This window comes from Manihot esculenta, chromosome 8, assembly GCF_001659605.2.
Source record: "Manihot esculenta cultivar AM560-2 chromosome 8, M.esculenta_v8, whole genome shotgun sequence".
Lineage (NCBI taxonomy): Eukaryota > Viridiplantae > Streptophyta > Magnoliopsida > Malpighiales > Euphorbiaceae > Manihot > Manihot esculenta.
The window spans coordinates 2469618-2492655 of record NC_035168.2 but is presented as its reverse complement, the minus strand read 5'-3'; the positions used below and the strand labels follow the sequence as shown (position 1 = coordinate 2492655).

The window sequence follows — 23038 nt, the reverse complement described above, 5'->3', positions numbered from 1 at the left end:
GATAACTCAATTCATTTATAACCCTAATAAGAGTTAATTTAAAAATATAAATTTAAAATTAAATAATTATATATTTATAACTCGATGTGTCAAACGACTTTTTATATGAATATCCAGAACTAAATAATTCATCAAGCCAGATTTTTTGCATGAACTCTCAAATGTGCAGCTTTGAGAAACAATAGATGGTTTGTGTAACAAAATATGAAGGCTAGGAGACTTGGTGCAACACATGATGGTCAACCAGCAACACCAAGAACAAGAAAACAAACAAGGACGAAATCTGTTTAGGAATTCAAACTGAACAATTCAGTGTTTTCAGCCAAATCATTGTAACCATACATAGTTTATGCTTGTGTTACCATCCCCCAAGGCACAGCTGTAGGAAACAATGGTTTAGTAACAAGCCTGGTGCATCCAAACAAATTACACTTATTGCAAAAATAACTACACTACATCAATGCTTTGCTCCGAATATTCAACATGAAACTTCAAAATGGCAAGAAAAAGGACTGCAACTCATTCCTCTGATTGCCTTTGCCCTAAAACTGGAATGTCTTCATAACGTTTCTGTAAGAATAAAAGCATCAAAATTCATATCAGGCATAACACAAGTAATGAGAATGAGCAGCAATCAAACATTGCAGCCAGGGTAATCAAGTATTGCAGTCAGGGTTCGTAAGCTGAGTTTCCTTTAGCCTAGTAGTTGGATCCAGGAGGTTGTGAGTTGTCTGATGTGACCGATGATACAAATTGGATAAAAACCGTGCATGTGCATGCACATAACAACTCAAATCAAATTGCAACACAAATTGAGCAAATATCGTCCATGTGCGTATGTAGATGTGAACTCATCAATTTAGCATGATATTTAAAACAAATAGACTATGCAGTCACAAACAGTGTCAAATGTTGTGTCGGAACTCACAAAACTAAGTAGCAGAAAATGACAGATAAAAGAATTCCTAGTTGGAATTTCATATCGGCAAAAGACGTGACAACATATGCAACTGATTGCAAGAAGCAAGGGGAAGATAGGAATACAAAAGGTACAAAGAAAATAAAAACTACAGCTTAAATTGAAGTTTATTGGGAAATTTCAAATGGAATACAGCCACTTCTCTAAGCAACTAAAATGGATCAGCAACAGTTTTTTTGCCTCCATGGAATTAAACAGGATACGACCTATTCACATAATTATAAGCAGTTATGAGACTACAATATAGGGAAATACTCATGTGGCAATATAACCAAACTCTTAAATTCATGAAATCAGGAAATAGTTTCATCCGAAACTAGAGATTAATTAGAACGGATGAGCTGTATAAGTTTAGATAGCCATGAAAACTTTTACATATCATCTATAAAATTACATTGATGATTGATCTATAATTCAAGTAGTTAACTGGTAAATACAAAGCTTAGGCGGTTCACACATTCACGTGAAATCAACAAAATTAAACACAAATAATGCATATAGGAGAGGTGAAATACCCCAACATTGTTGTGTTCCCAAAGCTTACGAACTCCATAATCAACAGCCTACAACCAGCAAATTGCAACATAAGTTAGAATTCAAAAGAAACTAGTGCTGGATAATGTACTGCCACAAATATTTAGCTAAATTAAGTACATAATAAGGCTCTCTTTATTCCTCTTACAAACAAGCAACCTTATTCAGCATCAATATTATTCAATTTCTTTTCTAAATTTTGAATCCTATTCTAAAATACTGAAAAAAGAAAAAAAGACCAAAACCTCCATTAGAAAACAGAGAACTGGTGGAAGATAATCTCTGTAAACAGGATGTCCATATCCATCAATCTGTAAAAGTCTATTATATGATTTTGGATACACGGAAACAACCATAATGTCCAACATTTCTGATCCGAGGTTTCAAATTAACAAAGCACATAGCCAACCTAAGAGACACTTACTAAATATAATGAAATCCAAGTACCATAATTAACAACAACAAACACAAGACCGCCCAACTCCCTTTAGAAATCAAGATTAGCTCATGTAAAATCGGGATGATCAAATATAGCGAAATAAGAGATTCAGATTAAAAAATTCCGAATGCTTACCCGTTCACCGGCGAAAGCTCCGGCAATGACGAAGGTGACGTAGATGGAGTTGCGGCGCATGACCAGCCTGTATAGACCTTCAAAGAGGCCCCCTTGACTTCTTCGAGTGGTATACTCCATGGCGATCAGCTTCGATATCGTCGGATCTGAGCTCTAGGGCTTGCAGAGGCAATAAAAATTGGAGATGCTTTGTGAATCGTAACGATGAATTGTAGATAGATAAAACGGGCTAGTCAACGGGTCGACCCAATTACTTGAGTCTATAAACGATTAGTCAACAAAACCCTAGATTACCTTTGGTGACCAAGTTTTAGGGCATCCTATTTTCTACTACTATTAATAATAATACTAATAATAGTAATAATAATAATATTGTTAATTTCGTTTAAATGATGAATTCAAATTATTTATTTGAATTCCAGTTTATTTTTTTTAATTTGTTTATAACCTATATATTTGTATTTATAATTCATATATCTTTAATTTATTATCAATAAATAATAGGGGTAAACTTATAAATTAATTTTATTTTTACATGAGTTAATATGTCATAAATTATAATTTTATAAAACTTAAACTATGTTATAAACTTATAAAATAAGCAATTAATTTCATTCAAATAAACTAATATATTACAATTCATTATATTTATATATTTAAAATAATCATATTCTAATTTATGAGAATATAATTTGTTAGTAAATTAATTTTGTGCGTTTAAATTTACTTTTGTATTTACAAGAGGAAAATGTTTTGTATTTAGAGTACATATTAAATAATAATTAATAATTTTAAACATTTTAAGGTTTGATGCAATCTTATTTATGTATTTTAATATCTAATTTGTATTTTAATTCTTATAAACATTCAGTTTATAAATTATTTTGATGAAATAAATTATTATATTAAAATTTTATTAAATATTTAATTTAATATTTTTTAGTAATTTTAATAATAAATGTGCTTAAAAACTATTTATTACTTAAAATATTTTTATTAAATAAATAATTACTTGAAATTTAAAATGCTCTTAAATTAAATTTTTATAAGTTAAATCAAAGACCCTTTAAACTAGATTCAAATAATTAGTGAATTATTTTTTAAAATTATTCTTGTGTACTTACAAATACATTTGTTTAATTTAATATTTCTATAAATTTAATTATAGAATATTTTTATTTGCAATGCCTATGCTTTAAAATTATACAGATTAATATAATATTAAGTCTCTAGAATATATTTATTTATTAAATTTATATTTAACAAATAAGTAAAAATTCACAATAATTTTCTTTTAAATTTGATTTAACTGCCCATTATATTTTAATTATGAACAGTAACAGAAACAGACGAGACGACAAGACGTCGAAGCCCAGGTCGGCGCTCGTGTAAAACTTTCAACTGTTCCTGATTTTACTGTTCGCGAACAGAAGAGTTGAAGCAAACTTCTTCACTTCAGCTTTCCTCGATTACTCTTCGCTTCGCTTCATAAACTCTACCGCTTGATCGCTATCCAATTTTCTCCGGTCATACGTCGTCATTTATTTGTGTGCAATTGATGCCATGGACTTAGTCGACGGAAACTATGAGCTCAGGGAGATCCAGAAACTCCAAGGCCACACCGATAGGGTTTGGAGCATCGCCTGGAATCCAGCTAGTGGAACTGGTGACATTCCTCCGGTATTTGCTTCTTGTAGTGGCGATAAGACTGTACGAATCTGGGAGCAGAGCCCTTCCTCTCGCTTTTGGGACTGCAAGGTTGTGTGATTTCCTATTTCCTTTGATTATATTATTTTTCCTGTCTGGTTGCGGAGCAAATGCAAGTGTGGATGTGAAAATAGAAGTCGAATTATGCTTTTTGGATTTTTGATCAAGCAATAATTGAACTTAATAGAGTTAAATAGTTGGATTAGGCTTGTTGAGTAGATGCTATAAATAGTTTTTCTTATTACAATAGTATAATCATCTTTTATTCATTTTATAATGAGCATTTTTGTATACTATAAAAACGGTAGAGGAGGGAATTTTGGCTTGTTGATTCTTACATGCCGAGCGTTGGAAGTGTTAATATAAAGGGGTTATCATTATATTCCCATTTTTTAAAATGTTAGGAATACTGGTTTCTAGGACTTAGATGCTAGCAGATATACTCCGACTATTCCTTCAATTCAGTTTTTTGCCTAATGAATAATGATGCTAATTAATTTGCACACTGAGTAATCAGAGTTGCACAATTATCTTTGACCAGAAAGGTGGAAACTGTCTCTTTGTCCTCTGTCTGCTGTATGCTTCTGTGAAACTAAACTATAATCCGCACTTCATTTCAAATGTGAAATAAGTAAGTGTTGCCTATTCCAACTGAGCTGTGAGATGTGAGTTTACTGTTCTGCTGTTAGTTATTCAGCTGGGCCAATGAAAAAAGTGCTAGTAGTGCATGTTATGTGTAAGCTTACAATTCCACTATTAGCTGGTTATTTGGCTGGCCTTGATCTGAATGGCCTATCCATCTCAGTGCCTGGACTTTTATCCCACCCTGTTTTTCTTTCAACCTCCATTGCTTTGCTTTGAGATTGATGGTAAATTGTAGGAGACGCTATTTGTGATGAGAGTGAGTTGATTGATTTTATCTTGGAATTCATGAAGATTTCATGTGACTTATGCAGGCAGTTTTGGAAGAGACACACACAAGAACTGTTCGATCCTGTGCCTGGTCGCCATCTGGGAAATTATTGGCCACCGCAAGCTTTGATGCCACTACTGCCGTTTGGGAAAACATTGGGGGTGATTTTGAATGTGTTTCTACTTTGGAGGTATGTTTTTAATTTAATTGTGCTATCTATTTATGCTGCTGGAATCTCTTGTTGGTTGTCACTTCTTATTTGTATGGCAACCCCCAACCCTTCTGATGAAAAATAGGGTCATGAAAATGAAGTCAAAAGTGTGTCTTGGAATGCTTCTGGATCTCTGCTTGCAACATGCAGTCGAGATAAAGCTGTGTGGATTTGGGAAGTAATGCCAGGGAACGAGTTTGAGTGTGTTTCAGTATTGCAAGGACATAAACAAGATGTTAAAATGGTCAAGTGGCATCCAACCATGGACATTTTGTTTTCTTGTAGCTATGATAACACCATTAAGGTACTGTAGTGGTTAAATTGCTTTTCCACTTCAATTTCCTCTCTGATAACAGAGCTCCTTGTACAGACAATGGATTGCTATTATCTTCTAAATGTTAATTACAGGTTTGGGCTGAGGATGGTGAGGGTGATTGGTGCTGCGTCCAAACCTTGAGTGAACCCAACAGGTACAACCCTTACTTCTTACTTGGTCTCTATCCTCCCTCCTTCCTTCCTTTTATTTTTCCTTCTCATTTGCGTTTTTGTTCCTCATATGGACACATCCTTGTTATTCTTTTTTATTTTTTATTTCCCAGTCTTGCAATATGATATAATTGATATAACTTGGTCAATTAGGTCTTGCATGAACTTGATTTCTTTTGCAAAGCCAAATTTATTTTTGTGATATGCTAATTGGCCTACATAGATATAGCTTGTTTTATTTTCAGTGGTCACACTTCTACTGTTTGGGCACTTTCTTTTAATGCCGAAGGAGATAAAATGGTTACCTGTAGGTATGTGAAACTTTTCCCTTTTTAGATATTTGATTATGATAATTTTACCTTAATGTGGAGGAATCCTATCACAACAATTCATGTAAGGGGAGCTGAAAGAAACTGGATTTATTTTGCAGTGATGATCTTACGCTAAAGATATGGGAAACAGATATTGGAAGAATGGTATCTGGTGATGTCCGCACACCTTGGTGAGAAATGTGCACTTATTGAATCTTCTACCTATGACAGTATGCATAATGCTGTTTGAGATGTTATATTTATGAGTAAACAAATAGGTTTAGAGATATTCTCTATTTCACAGATTATACTGTAATTTAAAGAAAGAAAAAGGCTCCTCCACTAAATGTGAATCCTTGTATTGCTGAAATATTTTATGGAAAGCATTTTATGCCAAGTGATAGACTGTATGCATACAAGAATCTGTTATGTTGTGAATACTTTCAGAATTATCATTGAGTTTCTGTTTGTGAATAATTCAGGAATTCAGGATATGGCTATGACACATTATAATCTGGTTTTCTGAGTGAAGCAGTATGGGGTTGTTTGGCAATATAAATTTGTATTACAAACCTACTCGATAATCATAATTACTTGTCTACCTTCGTTTAACCAAGAGAAATTTATGACCTTCTCCTTTAGTTCCTGAATTATAATAGTTACAAAAAGGGAAACAGGTAGAATTTTGGGATTTTACTACTGCTTCCACTGAGTGTCAACAATTTTAAAGTTCATTTCTCTTAAAAGGCTGGATAACAAGATAGTTTCAGAAAAATTGGACCAGTGCGAGTTATGTGGAACATAACATTGCCTGACTTAAACATTAGTATTTTCTCAGTAATTTTACTATTATAAAATTCTTTTCACATAATTAAAGTTCCTTTTTCCCCCTTCAAATTTATGAAAATCATGCTTATCCTATTATATAATTGATTTTCCATTGATAGAAAATAGCTTCAATCAAGCCAAGGGTATATTCAAATGGCATCCTATTTTGGTTTATTGACCAGCATACATCCCTAAGGGATTGATCTTTTGTTTATTTTATGCTTTTATAAGCTATAGTGTAGTTATGGTGTGTGCATGCCTATTTGCAAACTGAGAATTGTTGATTTTTTTTTTTCAGGACTCACGTTTGCACTCTATCGGGTTATCACGATCGAACTATTTTTTCAGTTGACTGGTCAAGGTAGCAAAAAATTCAATTAATTGCAATAATTATCTGCTCATGGTTTTACATCTCCCACCATAACTTTCTTTTTTCGATTAATTGCAAATTCTTTTTTTTTTTTTTTCACATTAACATTTGAACAGTAGTTATAATATTCTAAGGCTTAAATATGCCTTAGATATTAGTCTGTCTCCTTGAACTTCTACGGAAGTGATTTTGTGCTGAATGTTGTCTCAACTGCTGCAGAACATCATATAATTTATTATGTAGCGTATGAACCATGTAGGATTGAGAAACCAAAACAATGGCCACGGAATCTGGAGTTCGAAGAAATTTATGCAAGACATAGGCTGATTTATTCTTACATTCTTTCATTACAAAATTAAATTTGAATACTTTTAGGTTTTCTATTTTTGTTGGTTGTTCATCTCATTTCATTCTTTCTGAAAGGAAAGATGGTAAAAAAGTTTATGATGATGGGCCTGTCATGTGAACAAGACTTCAGCATGTTTTTATAGGGATATCAAAGAATCTCCAAGTACATGGGGAAAATTGTCTTTTTCTGCACACTTCAACCGTATTTTATCTGCATTGCTAAGATATTCCTTTTATGTTCTGGCACTGAATTTATTATATTTCTTATATGAATGTGACAGGGAAGGTATTATAGCCAGTGGAGCAGCTGATGATGCCATTCGATTTTTTGTGGAGAGCAAAGATGGTTTGGTATTTTACCATTTCATCCTCACATTTGTTGTACCTACTGATTCATCACCACGGGAATTGTTCATCATTTGACATTTGGGGTGATATTGATGTAGCATTCACCTCTAGCTTGCTTGTGATGCATGTGAAACTGCTAGCAGACACGCTTGCTGCTATATATATATATATATTAATAAAAAAATGCATGCATGCGTATGTATATATGAGAAAAGCCGTTTAATTCATTTATGCCATTTACATTTGAATTCATTTATGCATGTTTCATGTAGAGGATCCTTCATTCATTTTTCTAAGCTAAATCTTGCTTGGCAAAGCCTTACATTCTTGTATTTGTTGACAAGTGTTAAGGAAAGTATATCAATATATAATTAGCTTAATCTTAGGGATTTACATTCCTAATTAGTTAGGAGTTTATTGGATATATATGTACCAATTCCTTCATGAAAATACACAAAATATTTTACTGATAAGAAGGAATTGCATTCAGCATCAAGGCATAGGATCTGCAGTGTCTAACCAAACGAAACCATTGTCAGAGTTATGCATGTGGAGGTTTATAATGGAGCATGAATGAAATCTCATATAATAAATTTCACAATTATGGATCCCTGAGAGTTCCATCTGGCTTACCTTTTCTTGGTTCTAATTCTCACTTTTTTTTTTTGTTGAAAATTTTCACTCATTGAGAGTGCCATAATTTTCACTTACTGAGTTTGGAAAAGATGAATTGAATTGAAAAGACTTGCTTATGTTTCCTCCAGGTTAACGGTCCTACATATAAACTATTGCTGAAAAGTGAAAAGGCTCATGATATGGACATAAATTCAGTGCAATGGGGACCTGGGGTAAGTTCTCTTGTGGAAATCATTGAGATTTTATTTTTGTAAACTACTAATATTTGTAGGGGTGGATGGATCATGGGGTACTCTTCTGATAAAGTAATGCTCCTTTTTATCATTTGTGAAGTGAAGATAAATTTACAGTTGTCTTCTCACGATTGGAGGATTAAATCGGTTTTGCTATATAGACAAAAATCTTTTAAAATACCCAAGTGATACATGATGCTTATTTCCTCATTCTGGTTTTTGACAGATCTTTCGGGTACTTCCTACAAACAGGAGAAATTATTCAATACAACCTTTGTATACATAGTGATTATATATTGGCCATTCATTATAGTGGGTCCTACACGGGACCCATTGTAATACAACATACGGTGGTTGCATTAAAAGATGTTTCCACAAACAGCCCTAGGTGATTAGGAGTTCCGAGTTGGACCATTCCTTCCCGTAGACTAATGGTTTTTCGGGCCTACGTCTTTTTCTTTTCTATTTTTCTTTTTTTAAACCGGATCTTCAATGGAGAGAAATTGAGAGATACGGGGTGGGGAGAAGTGATTATCAGTCCTAGTGTGAATGATGCCTGAATATCCTTAATTTATCTCCCTCGACGGTCCCTTGGTAACGCGGCACCTAATAATATCTTTCTGTATATGGTTGTTAAAACCTGACAGGAGAACCGGCTTCTTGCTTCTGCAAGTGATGATGGAACAATAAAGATATGGGAGCTGGCAACTATTTCATGATTCATCTTTTTGCAAGTTCCCCCTTTTGCCTTTCATTTTATCAATGTTTATGATGTGAATTGTTGATTTTTTGAGAAACGGCAGAATTATTGGTTTTTGTATTCTATTTTGCCAATAAATTTGTCAGTTGTAGACCTTTCAGTCTCTTCTCTTCCCTTCCCTTCCCCTTCAATCTCTTCCATCCTGGCATTAGAAACTCTGGTACAGAACTAATCACTTATCCTTTAAGTTAAACTAGAACTGCTTTCAAATAACAAGGTTGATGCATACCTTTTTGTTTGTTAATTTTACTTCAATCATGTTGGAATTGTTTTCACGACTGGAGAACTATGAAGGCTGTAGTGTCGGAGTGTTATGGAGGCTGCTTCTTGTGGCTCTCGTTCAATATTTAATTCCACAAAAAAAAAAAAGAAAAAAAAAAGAAAAAAAAAAAAACCAAAGCCCCACCACACGAGCAAGACGTGGTTCACAACTCCTATCCACATTCTGATGAAATGTTGTTTGTACAAACAAAGACAATAGAGTTCAGTTCAAAAATTAATTCCGAAATCTCGTGTTCATGCAATTCTAATTACTTGGAAAAACAAGCAACAGCGAAGTAATCCAATTTCATAACCAGGGAATTAATAGACCATGTCATTATTACTCTAATTAATATCAAAACAATGGAAAATAAGTGGGAATTGGAAAACAATTTGATAGATAGCTCGTCATCAAATTCAACACCTGTTTTCTATTCTTAATCTTCCAGAACAGGTGGTAGCTGTTCTTCCTTGTTCAACCAAAGCTGCACGAGCAGACTTAATCCTGTTATTCACTAAAGAAGCATCAAATGCAGAACAATCTATCCAGTCCTTCAAAAGCTCCTCCTGACCCCAAATATCAGGGATCCAAACACTCCCTGCAACCTCAATCCTATGTCTCTTGAGTCTTTCACGTCCACAATAATCATCCTGTAACGCCTTGGAGGACAAACAATCACTACTAGCCGACTCTTCACGACGTCTAGCCACCTTTACTGCATCATCTTCTGCCGTAACTGGTGGCTCCTGCCCCTGGAGGACGGCAGTCGTCGTCTTTGAAGGTATGCATTTTAAATCATTCTTCTTTCCATCACTTTCCTGGGAATGGTGAAGATCGTAGGCAGTATTGGAAGACAAGAAGCTGTGCGCATGTGTATCAATGTGATTTTGAAGAAACTGGAGATTGGTTTTGCTTGGTTCTGGTGGAAGACTACGAGACTTCATGCTGGTGAGCTGAAGCTATATCTTTGTCCAAGATCTCTCTAATGGGTCTCTGCGTGGTATTGGCAAGAAAAAAGAATAATACAGGAGGTTATTAGATGGAGGTGAATCTGAGGATGTGGGGAATAAAGGAAGGAGAATGGGTGGGGTGTTAGTAGACACGTCACCTTTAATTTGTTCTGTGTAAGGTAAGTGACAAGTGTATGTGTCTTGTTCTTGGATCTATTGGATTCCATTTTGTGTGGTTTTCGGGAGATTATATACTATGCAGTGCTACTACTACCAGCACATCGTCGTCCTATTTGGTATTAACGATAAAAACTAATGATATATACAATTGAAATAATTTTAAAATTTTAAATTTTAATTAATAAAAAAATACAATAAAATTAAAAGTATAAATTTTTTTATTATTTAATTAAATGTTAATAAAAAAATAATTTTTTATAATTTATTATAAAAATAAATTTTCATGTTTCATACTTCAAATAATAAATATTAATATTTTAATTGAATTAAAATATTAAATATTACTTTCGAAATTATTGTTGAGCATAACTGTTATATTAATCCTATTTTAATAAATTAAAAAGAAAATCATAGTGTTTTATTTAATATTCTATTTGTTTTGAAAAAAAATTGTATATGAAAAATATCTCTTGAGAAAATTATTTTTAAAAATTAACTTATTTGTTATTGTGTGATTGCATGGTTTGATTTAAAACTGAAAATGTAATAGTTTAATTTAGAATTAAAATATATATATTTATTTTGATTTTATATCAATCCTTAAGAAAATATAAATTTAATAGTTAAATTTGATTAAAAATTGAACTAAATTGAAACTATAATTAAAAAAATGTAATTAAATTAATTAAATTAAAATTGCAAATGACCTAAACTCAATTTCAATCCCTTTAGCTGGGAAACAATGGGTGGTATTTCAATTCTGGCCAAAAACCAAACTGTGTACAGCCCTAATTAATCAAGTCTGCTGATTCGTGTGATTGATTTTTGGAAGATTGTGAGGTTGTTGATTTTGCAGTTTCTGATTGTTTGTGGCCAACCAGCTTATAGGTTTTGATTTCAAAAGGGTATTTATTTTTTATTTATTTATTGAGGAAAATTCAATAAATATATACTTCCAAATTTTCTTTAAAGGAAAGATTGGGACTATATTTTTATTTTCATTTATTAATTAATTTCAAGAGAAGGGAGTGTTTTGTTTTGGCTGCAGATATTTTTTAGAAATATTATGCCTTTAGTTTAAATATTTCCTCTTAATTTTGTTACTTGTACTTAATTGTTTTAATTTATTTAATTTTAAACTATTTTAATATTATTAAATCAATTAGTTATTATTGATTTTAATAATTTTATTTCACTAATTATTAATTGTTGTCTAGTATTGAGATTGATGTCTAAAATTAAACAAACAATAAAAAAAAATCAATTATTAAATTTAATTAAAATCAAATTGAATATTTATATACACACGCGCACATGTTAATCATCGGCTTTAATTGAAATCGGGCCCGACAATGAAATCGGGCCCAACTATAGCGACGCCTAAAGATAAAATCAATCTGTCTAAGGGGAAATTAGGTCGACGACTTGACGTATGGTAGGACAGAGTCCCACATGGGCGTGTCGAGATTTAGGACCCTGCACTTGTTAAATCAACTCTTTTATTGCAAATCTACACTCGCTTCTCTTTCATAAGCTAATCCTCTATTCTAAATTATTAATAATATGGATCCATATTATCACAATTTTTAATAATATTATTGATCTAATCACCTTTAAAAAATTTTAATTCAATTCATATTAATATAAATTCATTTTTTAAGGAAAAATTACTTTTAAAATTTTTTAAAAAAAGTGTCAAATATTGATTTTAAATTATAAAATCTAAAAAAATAAAGAAAAAATTTAAAATAAAAAAATTAAGGTGGGAAATTTCCGGCTTCACCACTGCACTACATGTGCAAATTCAAGATATAATTTTAGTGGGCGAATAATCCTACTACCTCCACATGTTCACAGCCTTGTCGCTAATTCCAGCAAGATTCATCAAGCCAATCATCTTTGAAGGCTTAGTGTTTATAAGGAGGCCAGCTATGATTTTTCGTTACGGCCTTCACATGTCTTGGACAAAAAAACAAAACTTTGTTGATCTAATGTTCATGTTGTAGAAGTTGTTGTCTTTACCCTTCCATCTCTGTGAAAAGCCTAAATCCTAGTTATTGAGAGAGAGACAATGCTATTATGTTTTCTTTCGGATCTCCGTGCAAAATTTTCCATACATAAATCTCCTTAAGTGGCCTATAAGACCCACAAAGCTTATCAAATGTGTTTTGACATTCCGTTGTTTCAGAAGCTTCTCAACTCAGCATTAGAGTTTCAAAGTTGTGGGTTTGGGCTTCTGGACTTGGGTCTTTATTGTTTATTTTTCCAGACCTTGAAGCCTTTTTTTTATTAGCATTGTATCATTTTTTTTTTTTTTTTTTTGGGTCTCAGAGCTTTTTAAAAATTATCTTTCTTCAATTTAAAAAAAAAAATAACTAATAATATTTTCTTGACGTCTGAAATACTAAGAGAATCATTCCCAAACTGATATTTACTAGCCTTAACATAAATCTAGTTAGCCTTCATCACCTCTAAAACCGTTTACAAATGAATCAAATGTTCCCTTTTACTTCTGTTATATATCAATAATGAAGATTTAAATACAATATTCATGACCACTTGAAATTGAAGAGGAATTGATGAACTAAAAACTCGTAACGATGCTCGTCAGCTTGTTTTATGAAATAAATAAAAGTCTCCATAGAATTGTATATTAATCGAATCGAGAATAGAATTCTCTAGATAAATTTTATGTTTTGTTTTTTTATCTTTTTAATAATTTTAATGAATTATATCGATAAAAAAAAGATTTATATTTTATTTTCAATATATTAAGAAATAATTGTAATACATATAAAATCAATAAATAGCTACTAAAGATTATTTTAAACATGCAGCATATTGAGATGTATAAAATTAAACGCAAAAAGCGCACCCTTCATTCTAATCATTTTGACTAAATAAAAGAAATATCAAATAAATCTATTTGTTATTTTTCACATTTATTTTATTTTCTTCATTCTAAATAAAATAAAAGAAGAAATCATTTTTATTTTCCTGCCTCCTTCATTCTAATCATTTTGACTAAATAATTTCTCAAGACTATTGTACTGAATAATTTAGGGGGACTAGTTCTTATCAATTGTATGAGAAATTCCTGAAATTATTGAAATATTTGGGAAGGAAAATAACACACATGTATTTTCTTCTGTTTAGCAATTTGGGAGTAAACATTGACAACTTATTACTGAATACTATATTCTAACAATCATACACTCTTAATATCTCAAAGCTAGAAACACTGGGTGGTGCTGTGTGGAACTATTACCTACGGAAAGATTGTGATTTTAGATCCATAGAATGGACAAAAGCTTAGCAAAGCAGAGTAGAAGATGTATATTGGATGGAACGAATTGCGGAGATAAAATTTAAGCTCTTGGATAGCGCGAGCGGCCTTTCTTCTTGAGAAACTCAGGGATCTCCACTGAACCACCTTCAGTAAAAGAGGAGGGCCGCCGATTGATTCCAAAGGCTACATCTCCTTGAGATAGTTGGCTTGCCTGCATTTTAACCATTACTAAGTAAAATACTGCAATGCCCATGTCCTTCTCCGTGTGGACGTGAGAGAGAGAGAGATACCTGGAGAGGCCTGCCTTCATTTTCTTCTTGCCGTTTGAATCCAGTTGCAATTAGAGTGATGCTGACCTGGGGTAAAAAACCAATATAAATTAGCATCGATTACGCACCCTCATCAAAGAGTTCATGTCTAACTGATGTGGTGGCCTAAACAACTCCGGTGAATGTCACTAAAACCCACAAGTACTTGGTCAAGCACTCCAAACCGACTACAGCATTTGCCTGACCGACTGAAAATATTTGCATTGCTTCTCACAGAGAAAGGAGAAAGAGAAATAAGGGGGAGGGATGGAGAGGAGCAAACTGATCTTCTAATACCAGAAAAATGTCTGGACTAGTGATAATTGTTCTGATAACAGAATATCTTCATTGTCTCAGCAGCCCTTTTAGTTTTTTACTTGTTCCTAATAATTTGCAAGGATCATAGAGATTATGGGCAACTACTCTCCTCAACCAACAGCTTTGTAGGAGTAGTGGCTAGTGGCTGGATTCTTGCTTTATTTTCTATTTCCAGTTGTAGGTGGAAAATCCACCATTGTTATTTATCCTTTCTTTTTAGCTGTGGGTGTTCCACAAATTCTGTATTTAAAGGTTGCCAAATGGATGAATAAGCATTGGAAAATTATCAGACTTGGCTTCTCCCTCTTAACTCTATTCCTTAAAATTCTTGTTATCATGTTCTTTGCAATGCTAATATCTATTTCATATTAAGATCTGATTAAAAAGTTTGCATAATTCCCGTAGAGCAAGCATCACTTACTTGACCGCTTAGTGATGGATCTATCACTGCTCCAAATATTAAATTTGCAGTTGGATCTACAAGGTCATAGATAACTTCTGCTGCAGCATTCACCTGCACGAATTGTGAGGCTTGTCAAAAGATACGGAAAAGAGAATTACTATATCAACAATAGATACAGCACCTTAAATTGGGTTCAGAATCTGCAATATTTCCTTATAGCAGCATAAAAGTGCACAAGTAAAACAGTTTCAAGGTCATATACTGAAAAACATTATAACCTACACTAAATAACATCTCCTTAATTCTGGTTGAGAATACAAAATGACGACCGGACATGGCAATGAAGTGGAATAGATTGAACAAGGGCAAGACAGCTCAGGAAATAGGTATTGCAACAAAAAGGAAATAACATAATCGCAAATGGCCATGTTCAAAAGACACACAAGGTTGAGGCAACAAACAAGATGTAGAATCCACCAGGATAACAAGAGTGAGAGAGAAGAGGTACCTCAAATAAAGTCAAATCACTTCCACCAGTTATGTTCCACACAATTCCAGTTGCCCTCTCTATACCAATATCCAGTAAAGGTGATTGAATTGCATTCAATGCAGCATCCCTTGCCCTCGCTTTCCCTGCATAGAAACAAGAACAAACGGAGGCAACTTTCAAATGCCTTGCGAATTCTTAATCTAAATGAAACCTTGAACTCCAGGCCATTATAACACAGTAATAAAAGGCCCCTTTAGGCAATCAAGGCACAGAAAACAAGATTATCTGAGCATCATAACACAACATTGAGTGACATGAACCAAAAATAAAATAAGACAAAAAAATTGGAAAACAACAACATCAATAGAGCATGAAGAAGAACAAAGATTCTTGATGATAAAGAAATATAATTTTGGAGTGAGATGGAGTTGTTCTGTAATATGTCTGAATTGGTGGTCATACAGGCAGGAATCAGCAGCTGTATGTCAGTTGTTGCCTTCTGTTCTCACAGTCAAACTCTGCAATTGATGCATTTTTCTCCCTTTTACTTCTACAAACCCTAATCCTAAATGTTTTCCTTTTTCCACAGTTACAGAAAATGAACTCAGGAAAAATTATACCTTTTTTTTCAATTTTAAACTTGACATAGACTTCAGTTATTATATTTAGTTTATTTTATTTCCTTGTGCCAAATCATTATTCAATTTACCCAAATCAAATTTAAGAAGGCGTAATAGCAAAAAAGTGGAGTTAGAAGGCTCAATAGACAAAACTCAAAATGTTTGAACGCTGAAAAAAATGGGTCGCCACTAATTTCATAAGATATGTTATGAATACATACTAGACTAGTAGCAGTTAATCCATGGGATATTTAGACATCCATAACAAGCATGGGAAGGACATTAAACTGATGCTATGGACACCAACAACTTCACAAATCAGTTTCCTTTTAACAGTGATTGAATAGAAAAGCCACTCAGCAACAAGAATTATGTAGCATGCTACATGAGGACTGCCATCATTAATCTGTTTGTTTTCCTTCAAGGAAGGGCCAATGCATCTCACAGTTAACATAGGATAGCTGCAAGTTTTGAACAAGCCTAAGGAGCAAAATGTTTGATTTGTTGGACAAAAAATACAAAAGACCAAAAAATTCTTGTGATAAATAGCTTAAAATTACCAGTTGCAGTTCCTATCCCCATTAATGAAGATCCTGCACTCGCCATTATAGCTCTCACATCAGCAAAATCCACGTTTACCAATCCTGGAATCTGATAGTCAAGAAACTTACCTCAGTTAGAGTAAAAAAGGTAGATTTCCCAGAGCTATACATGATATCTAACAGGATAATTGCCATCTAAATTTGTCTATTCAGTGGATAATCATAGATATCTTTTTTCAGCAGAATGCTCATAAAATTTTAATGTAGACACAATGCAGTTTTATCATGGCAAGTTCCAAAGTATACGTGCAGATGCACCAGCTTTAACACAACATAATTCCTGGGTTTTAAAGTGTTTAGGGGCAAAATTGTCAACCAAAAATTTTCTCCACCATGATAAGGTATCACAAGAAGCACCGTAAGTCTCTCTTACAGTTCTGAGACCATTTACAGCAAAGTATAACCATCAGTAAGTTATGAAGGAATAAGGTCCAATACCATAGACTATGTAATGACAAAGAATAACAGCTAAAACTGTCCCTACACATATATAGTGACAGACTCAGGAATTTCAGTTAGGTGAGACAGTATATATGATAGAAGTATTTACAAATACATAGAAATTTGCAAGAAAAAACTCCACAATTACATTAAACTAATCCTCTATTAATCCTCTTCTATTTTTCATATTCTAAAAATCTTGCATGATCCTGGTTTAGAGAAAGATTTTCTAAATCAATCTCAATAACCAGTTTCTTGGGTGATGATTGCAAACAGGTTGGTTGCTTGATGATGAAAGAGACTTTGCACTAATTGATTCTCTTTCATAAAATAGTTTCAAAACTTAAAAAACAACTGCATTCAAATAAAAATGTTTTCCAATCCAGCAAACAACAATACATTTAAGATAATTAAGACTACAATATTAAAATTGACAAAAATTAATAGCTTTTCATATTGATAAACTTATTATCAACTCAAACTTTTGAATATCAAATTTTTTAATTACCTTTTGATATTAGGGGGAAGAGGAGAAACTGAAGATTATCTTTGTCAAAAATTATATACCTAGAACCTCTATCCTTTTTAAAAGTTCATAAAATTATATTATTACAAAAAGTACCAAATTCAATGAAAAATCATAATATTGAGAGAGGATGCACTAAAATTGATCTTCTATTGTTGATCTACAAAAGGACCAAAACATTAGATTGAAAATTTTAACTCTAATTTCACTAAAAAGTTGTTGAAAAACAGAACAACTTGAAAAGAAAAAACAATGGTGCTTTTGAAGATAATGTCCTTGTTATCTTTGGTTTTTGAAAAAAGAATTTAGGAACTTAAAAAGCACTATCCTACCCCAACTGCCCATAATTTTCTGAAAGTTTTAGGGAGGCAGTGCTCCCCCTTGGCCATATATATATATATATATATATATATATATACACTACAAATGCAGAAATTTAAATAAGGTCTCTCTTTGTATTTAATTACTCACTGTAATAATATCAGAGATACCACGAACACCCTGCCGCAAAATATCATCAGCCAGGTTAAATGCTTCTGTTACTGGGGTTGATTGGGAGACAGCAGTCAATAACTTGTCATTTGGTATGACAATTAATGTGTCAACATTCTCTCTCAAGGCTGCAATTCCTTCCTGGGCCTGAACAGCCCTTCTTCTTCCCTCAAAAGAAAAAGGGGTGGTGACTATACCAACTGTCAATATACCCATTGACTTTGCAATACCTGCAATCACAGGAGCTCCACCTGTGCCAGTTCCCCCGCCCATTCCAGCCTGCATATGGAAACTTAAAGTTCCAAGTAAGAGAAAAACAACCAACCAACCAAAGAAGTATGCTTCCAAGTAAGAAAGGAGCAAACCGAATGTTAAGAGGAACAAAGAGATTCAACCACTTGAAAGTAGATGCCCTCTAGACTGGAAAAATATCAGTGGTGCCTTTCGACATTTCAAGAGCAACAGCATAAGTGTAAGACAAGTTCAGTGATAATTCTGCACCAGGCAACTATAACATAGAAATGAGTAACATGTTTTTATTTTACCTTGTTAATTCCATGAATAAGAGCACCAAGTTGATATCTTAAGTCAACTATACCTTAAGGTCAAACTAGTTTGGATCAGCTATATGGTCATCCCCAAGTTCATTCAGTATAAAATGCCAGTCCATTTGAATTTTTCTCTCGCTATATTTTGAGAGAAAGTAAAAATCCTCAGCAAGTTGAAATCAGGCAAGAATTTGATGATAATTCAGAGTGTGCTAACATCTAGAGCCATACGATCTGTGCTATGCATAGCTAGTAAAAGGTATGAAAAAGAAGGAAAATTATAGGCCATGAGGAACAACTACAGAAAATCAACTCTATAAGTGCAGAACAACATTGAACAACAGGAAGGACGATGAGTCAATGATGAACATAACAACAATAAGAACTAAGCCTTAATCCCAAACTAGTTGAGGTCGCCTATGAGGATCATTTTTCACTGACCCTCAACCAGTCTGGGAATATGAAAAAGACTGAATAAATATATATATAAGTCCATTGATTAAAACAAACCAGTAATAATTAATTCCACATACTATTCACGTTGCAGACCAACTTAAGGACCAGAAAGATGCAGTTGGTGGTTAAAGAAATTCTATCACATGACTGGTCCTACGTTTATAATTATGGAGGATTGAACACACTATTGAATCTTTTAATCTCCTCTTTCTTTGGTGGTGTTGCTTTGAAAGGTTAGAGACAAGAACTATCAGGGAACAACATGTAAATTGCACAAGTTTTGACAAACCTTTTTAACCTTAAAAAGCACTCGCTTAGTGAGAGTGTGTCAGTGTAATACAGTTATCACTAGAAAACCCTGATGTACACAGATGCTGAACTTACTGTGACGAAGACCATATCAGAACCATAAAGTGCCTCTTCTATTGCTTCTTTGCTTTCTTTGGCAGCATTCATTCCAATATCAGGGTTACCTCCAGCTCCAAGTCCTCTAGTCAGCTCCTGACCAATTTGCAAACGATTCTCAGGAAATACTGGAGACATTTTCATAGCTTGGATATCTGTGTTGACAATCCAAAACTCCACACCCTTCATTGCACTCTCTATCATGCGATTAACTGCATTTGACCCACCACCTCCAACGCCAATAACTTTGATCTTAGCTTCATTGCAATTACTTGGAGTAGCATCCTCTCCTAAGCTGTCAGTAATAATTCCACTTGGAGTATCCTTCCTTGAGGTGGTAGCCATGTTGTTCCCCTCACCCCTGAGCATTGAAATTTGAGGGTGCAGATCCAGAAAGGAGTCGTCGTTGTAATATGGACTAACATTAGTACATCTCACCGAACATTTAGAATAGGAAATATTTGACTTCTTGACACACGGATACCTATTCTTATCATCAGACATTCTGAGACAGCCAAGTCTGCTTGGGTGATTCTCCACTGACACTCTCCCTCCAAGAACAGTTAACATCCCCATTGGTTTTCTAGTATCAGAAGAGGTACAATAAGGTGACAGACAGGCTGCCATCTTAATCTTAAATTGCGTCCAAGAAATAGCAGTAGGTTTAAACACCAGAGTCGCTTAAATGGAAAAGTATGTCAAGAAATCAATTCCTACACCTGTTTGTCAAAAACCAGACAATTAAAAAAAGTGCCTATCAATATTTAGCAAACATATTGCAAAACTAGAAGAAATTAGTTCTTGTAACTACACAGATATCCCCACACAGGGGAATAGCGTATATGAAAATTGAGTACAGTTAAAGAACATTAAGAAATTAAAGACTTGCAATGAAATCACATAAATGCTTAAAGAAATTCAATGATAGAGCTCAAAATAAGTTCCCCAAAGAGTTATCTAGATTATTAAAGTCACTCCAACAACAATTACCAGAAAATGAAGAGAGTAAAAAACAACTAAAACCCATAACAAATGGAATGTGCCACTAACAGACAAAAAAGTTGAGAAGCAGAGCAACTCTTAGATCAAGAAAGCGCTTCAAATAGAGAAAGGAGAGAAAATGACATCTGGGAAAGAGAGGAATTGACCTGAAAGAGCTGCATAGTAACAGAGGGCAAATTCCCATGGAGCATTTGGCTGCTGATGAGGTATAGAGTCGAAATGGGGTTTGGTTTAAGCTTCTTTTTTTGGGGAATAAAATATAAATAGAAAAGAAGTTGAGGTTAGCTTCTCTCTGCCTTAAAACTCGGTAATGTGGGTTAGCCCGGAGCTAGATTTTCCCTTTTTTATTGGGCTTTCTTCGAAAATATGGAAATTAGTAAATAGATACCAACAAAATCTGAAAAGAGAAGAAAATAAGCAATTTCACAAGGAGGATGGGGTTGAGCAGCAAAAGCACAGGATAGGTGTGGGGCTATCACACTCGCGAAGCTGGCTGCGAAACGGAACTCTCCTTTTTTTTGTCTCGTATTGTCTCCTGGGTCAACAACAGAGAAGGAAATTTGAAAACCTGATAGGGTTTGGGGGTTTTGCAATTTGCAGGCTCTTTAATTTCAGCCCTTCAACCCACCATTTTTGTGGGCTCCAAATTGTAAGACCTTGCCAAGTGAGCTGGGCCTAATGAGTTTTGAACAAGTCTTGCCAAAAAACTGTTAAGCCTGAATTGGAAATGATCGGCCACAAGCCCACAGTACAAGGTCATTTCCAAAATGACGAACATGGGTTGTCAGAATAAAATGAGAAGTTGAATTTCCTAGTTTAATAATTTTAAAAATATCACATGTTTATTATTTTTGATATTTTAGTACATCAAGTTACTTATAACCAAAATCTTATCACCTGTAGATTGGAAATTCTCATAACTCAAACCATATTCCAAACAACTGGGCTACAGAATTTGTCAATTTTTATGAATGACACATATGAGTTCTCGGCTGCCCCTGTGATTGCTTGGCTTATGTATACGAGGGGAAACATTGCGCGAGTTGAGAAATGTGGTAGGCATAAGCTTGAAGTGCTGGCGTTAACTCATAGTTCTACAGCAGGTGTTGAACCCAGTTATCAGAAATTTCCTTGCTTGAAATCACTCACCCTGAGATTTGTTAGTATCTCGGCTTTAGATTTGAGCCTTCTGTTGACTGCATGTCCAAGAATTGAGACCTTGATCATTAATCCAGATATTATCCTGTCCAATGCGCAGGCGATATGGAACTGACCAGTTCCTCACTCAAGGATATCTATGTTGAAGCAATTAGTTTGGACAAATTCATTTTGGAATCTGATAGTCTTGAGAAGTTGCATTTAAAAGATTGTAGGATTCCTGGCAAGGTGCCCAAATTTGAGGAAATTGGTCATTTATGGGGCTGTTTCGGAGGCAAAAACCCATGTTGAGTGCCAGATTTTAGATAATTTTACCTCATCTATTGTTCGGCTTATGAGAAAATACGAGTAGAAAATTTTGAAACATGAATATGCATCGACTCCTATTTACATTTGGTCAGGTCTCATTTGTCTTGGAAGAAATATTTTTCTCTATTGGAAACCCTTTTTCATTCTCAACTGTGAAAATCTAAGAAATTTTTCCTTTTCCAGATCCATTAGTGGCTTTTGAACAATTGTAACTAGTTTAGTATACATAGTGAGGTTTTTGTTTTCTGATGTAAGATCTTACCTAACATCTTTTATCTGCTGGGCTCAACCAGGAGGGGAGATCTCTGTTTTATTGTGCCATGTCAGGCCACCTATTGAGGATTATGTTTGAGGGAAAATTCATGCCTTCTGGAAGCTACTGTTCTGTGTCTTCTTCTTTAAGAGGTTTTGTGATTATGTTTGTCATTTTTCAAACCAATATTAATTACCTGACCACTGGTTTCATTGTTTAATTGTGGATTTGTCCATGTCATTTCAACACGTATGATGTAAAAATTTATTTCTGAGAGGTTTATTTTTAGAAGTATAATTTAGTCGTGTTTAATTAATATATTAAATTTTTAATAAATAAAAAATATTAAAAGAATCATAGCATAGATAACATAAATATTTCTACTTTAAATATTTAAAATATTAAAAAATATATTTTACACGGTTTAAATACTAGACTCATTTTTCTTTTAAAAAATAAACTAATAAACAATACAATTTTTTTAATGATAATAACAGTAAACAAAATATTAATAATTTTTTTAAAAAAAAAATATTAATATTTAATTTAATTAATTAGTTTATTTATTTAAATCCATATATAATATAAAATTTATATGATGAATTTTTTCTAAAGACTATTGGCTATCTACAGGTAGAACAATCTTTTAATTTTTTAGTAATCTTCTCCGAATACTCGACCACAACAAATTTAAAGGGACAAAATTAAAAATAAAAAGATTTAATTCTAACAACTTGAAATTTTTTAAATTAGTTTGATAAACTTACACTTCCCGTACGGAAATGGGA

At 33.4% G+C, this 23038-nt stretch overlaps 4 protein-coding genes across 5 annotated transcripts; 1 reads left to right on the top strand and 3 right to left on the bottom strand.

Annotated features, from left to right (window-relative positions):
• Positions 1–261: 261 nt before the first annotated feature.
• LOC122724394 (cytochrome b-c1 complex subunit 9, mitochondrial) lies at positions 262–2291 on the bottom strand. The gene is made up of 3 exons (XM_043959210.1): positions 2088–2291; positions 1495–1542; positions 262–570 (listed from the first exon to the last, which is right to left on the bottom strand). Exons 1-3 carry the CDS (start codon positions 2205–2207, stop codon positions 520–522), a joined length of 219 nt encoding a protein of 72 aa, XP_043815145.1. The 5' UTR covers positions 2208–2291; the 3' UTR covers positions 262–519.
• Positions 2292–3480: 1189 nt separating this feature from the next.
• LOC110621757 (protein CIA1) lies at positions 3481–9338 on the top strand. 2 transcript variants are annotated; one of them, XM_021766043.2, is made up of 10 exons: positions 3481–3845; positions 4751–4897; positions 5004–5222; positions 5327–5388; positions 5650–5715; positions 5835–5906; positions 6842–6904; positions 7543–7612; positions 8374–8457; positions 8705–9103. In XM_021766043.2, the coding sequence occupies exons 1-10, from the start codon at positions 3651–3653 to the stop codon at positions 8762–8764; spliced, it is 1038 nt and encodes a 345-aa protein (XP_021621735.1). In that variant the 5' UTR covers positions 3481–3650; the 3' UTR covers positions 8765–9103. The 2 variants fall into 2 exon arrangements, with proteins under 2 accessions (XP_021621735.1, XP_021621734.1); XM_021766042.2 differs by lacking the exon at positions 8705–9103 and adding an exon at positions 9126–9338 and having other exon boundaries at positions 3484–3845.
• Positions 9126–10632, bottom strand: LOC110621758 (protein BIC1). The gene has a single exon (XM_021766044.2). It carries the CDS (start codon positions 10442–10444, stop codon positions 9917–9919), a length of 528 nt encoding a protein of 175 aa, XP_021621736.1. The 5' UTR covers positions 10445–10632; the 3' UTR covers positions 9126–9916.
• A 3112-nt stretch (positions 10633–13744) lies between these two features.
• Positions 13745–21025, bottom strand: LOC110621084 (cell division protein FtsZ homolog 2-2, chloroplastic). Its single transcript, XM_021765141.2, has 8 exons — positions 20677–21025; positions 19508–20247; positions 18099–18398; positions 16619–16709; positions 15457–15581; positions 14967–15059; positions 14210–14275; positions 13745–14130 (listed from the first exon to the last, which is right to left on the bottom strand). Exons 2-8 carry the CDS (start codon positions 20153–20155, stop codon positions 13999–14001), a joined length of 1455 nt encoding a protein of 484 aa, XP_021620833.1. The 5' UTR covers positions 20156–20247; positions 20677–21025; the 3' UTR covers positions 13745–13998.
• Between the last annotated feature and the right edge of the window lie 2013 nt (positions 21026–23038).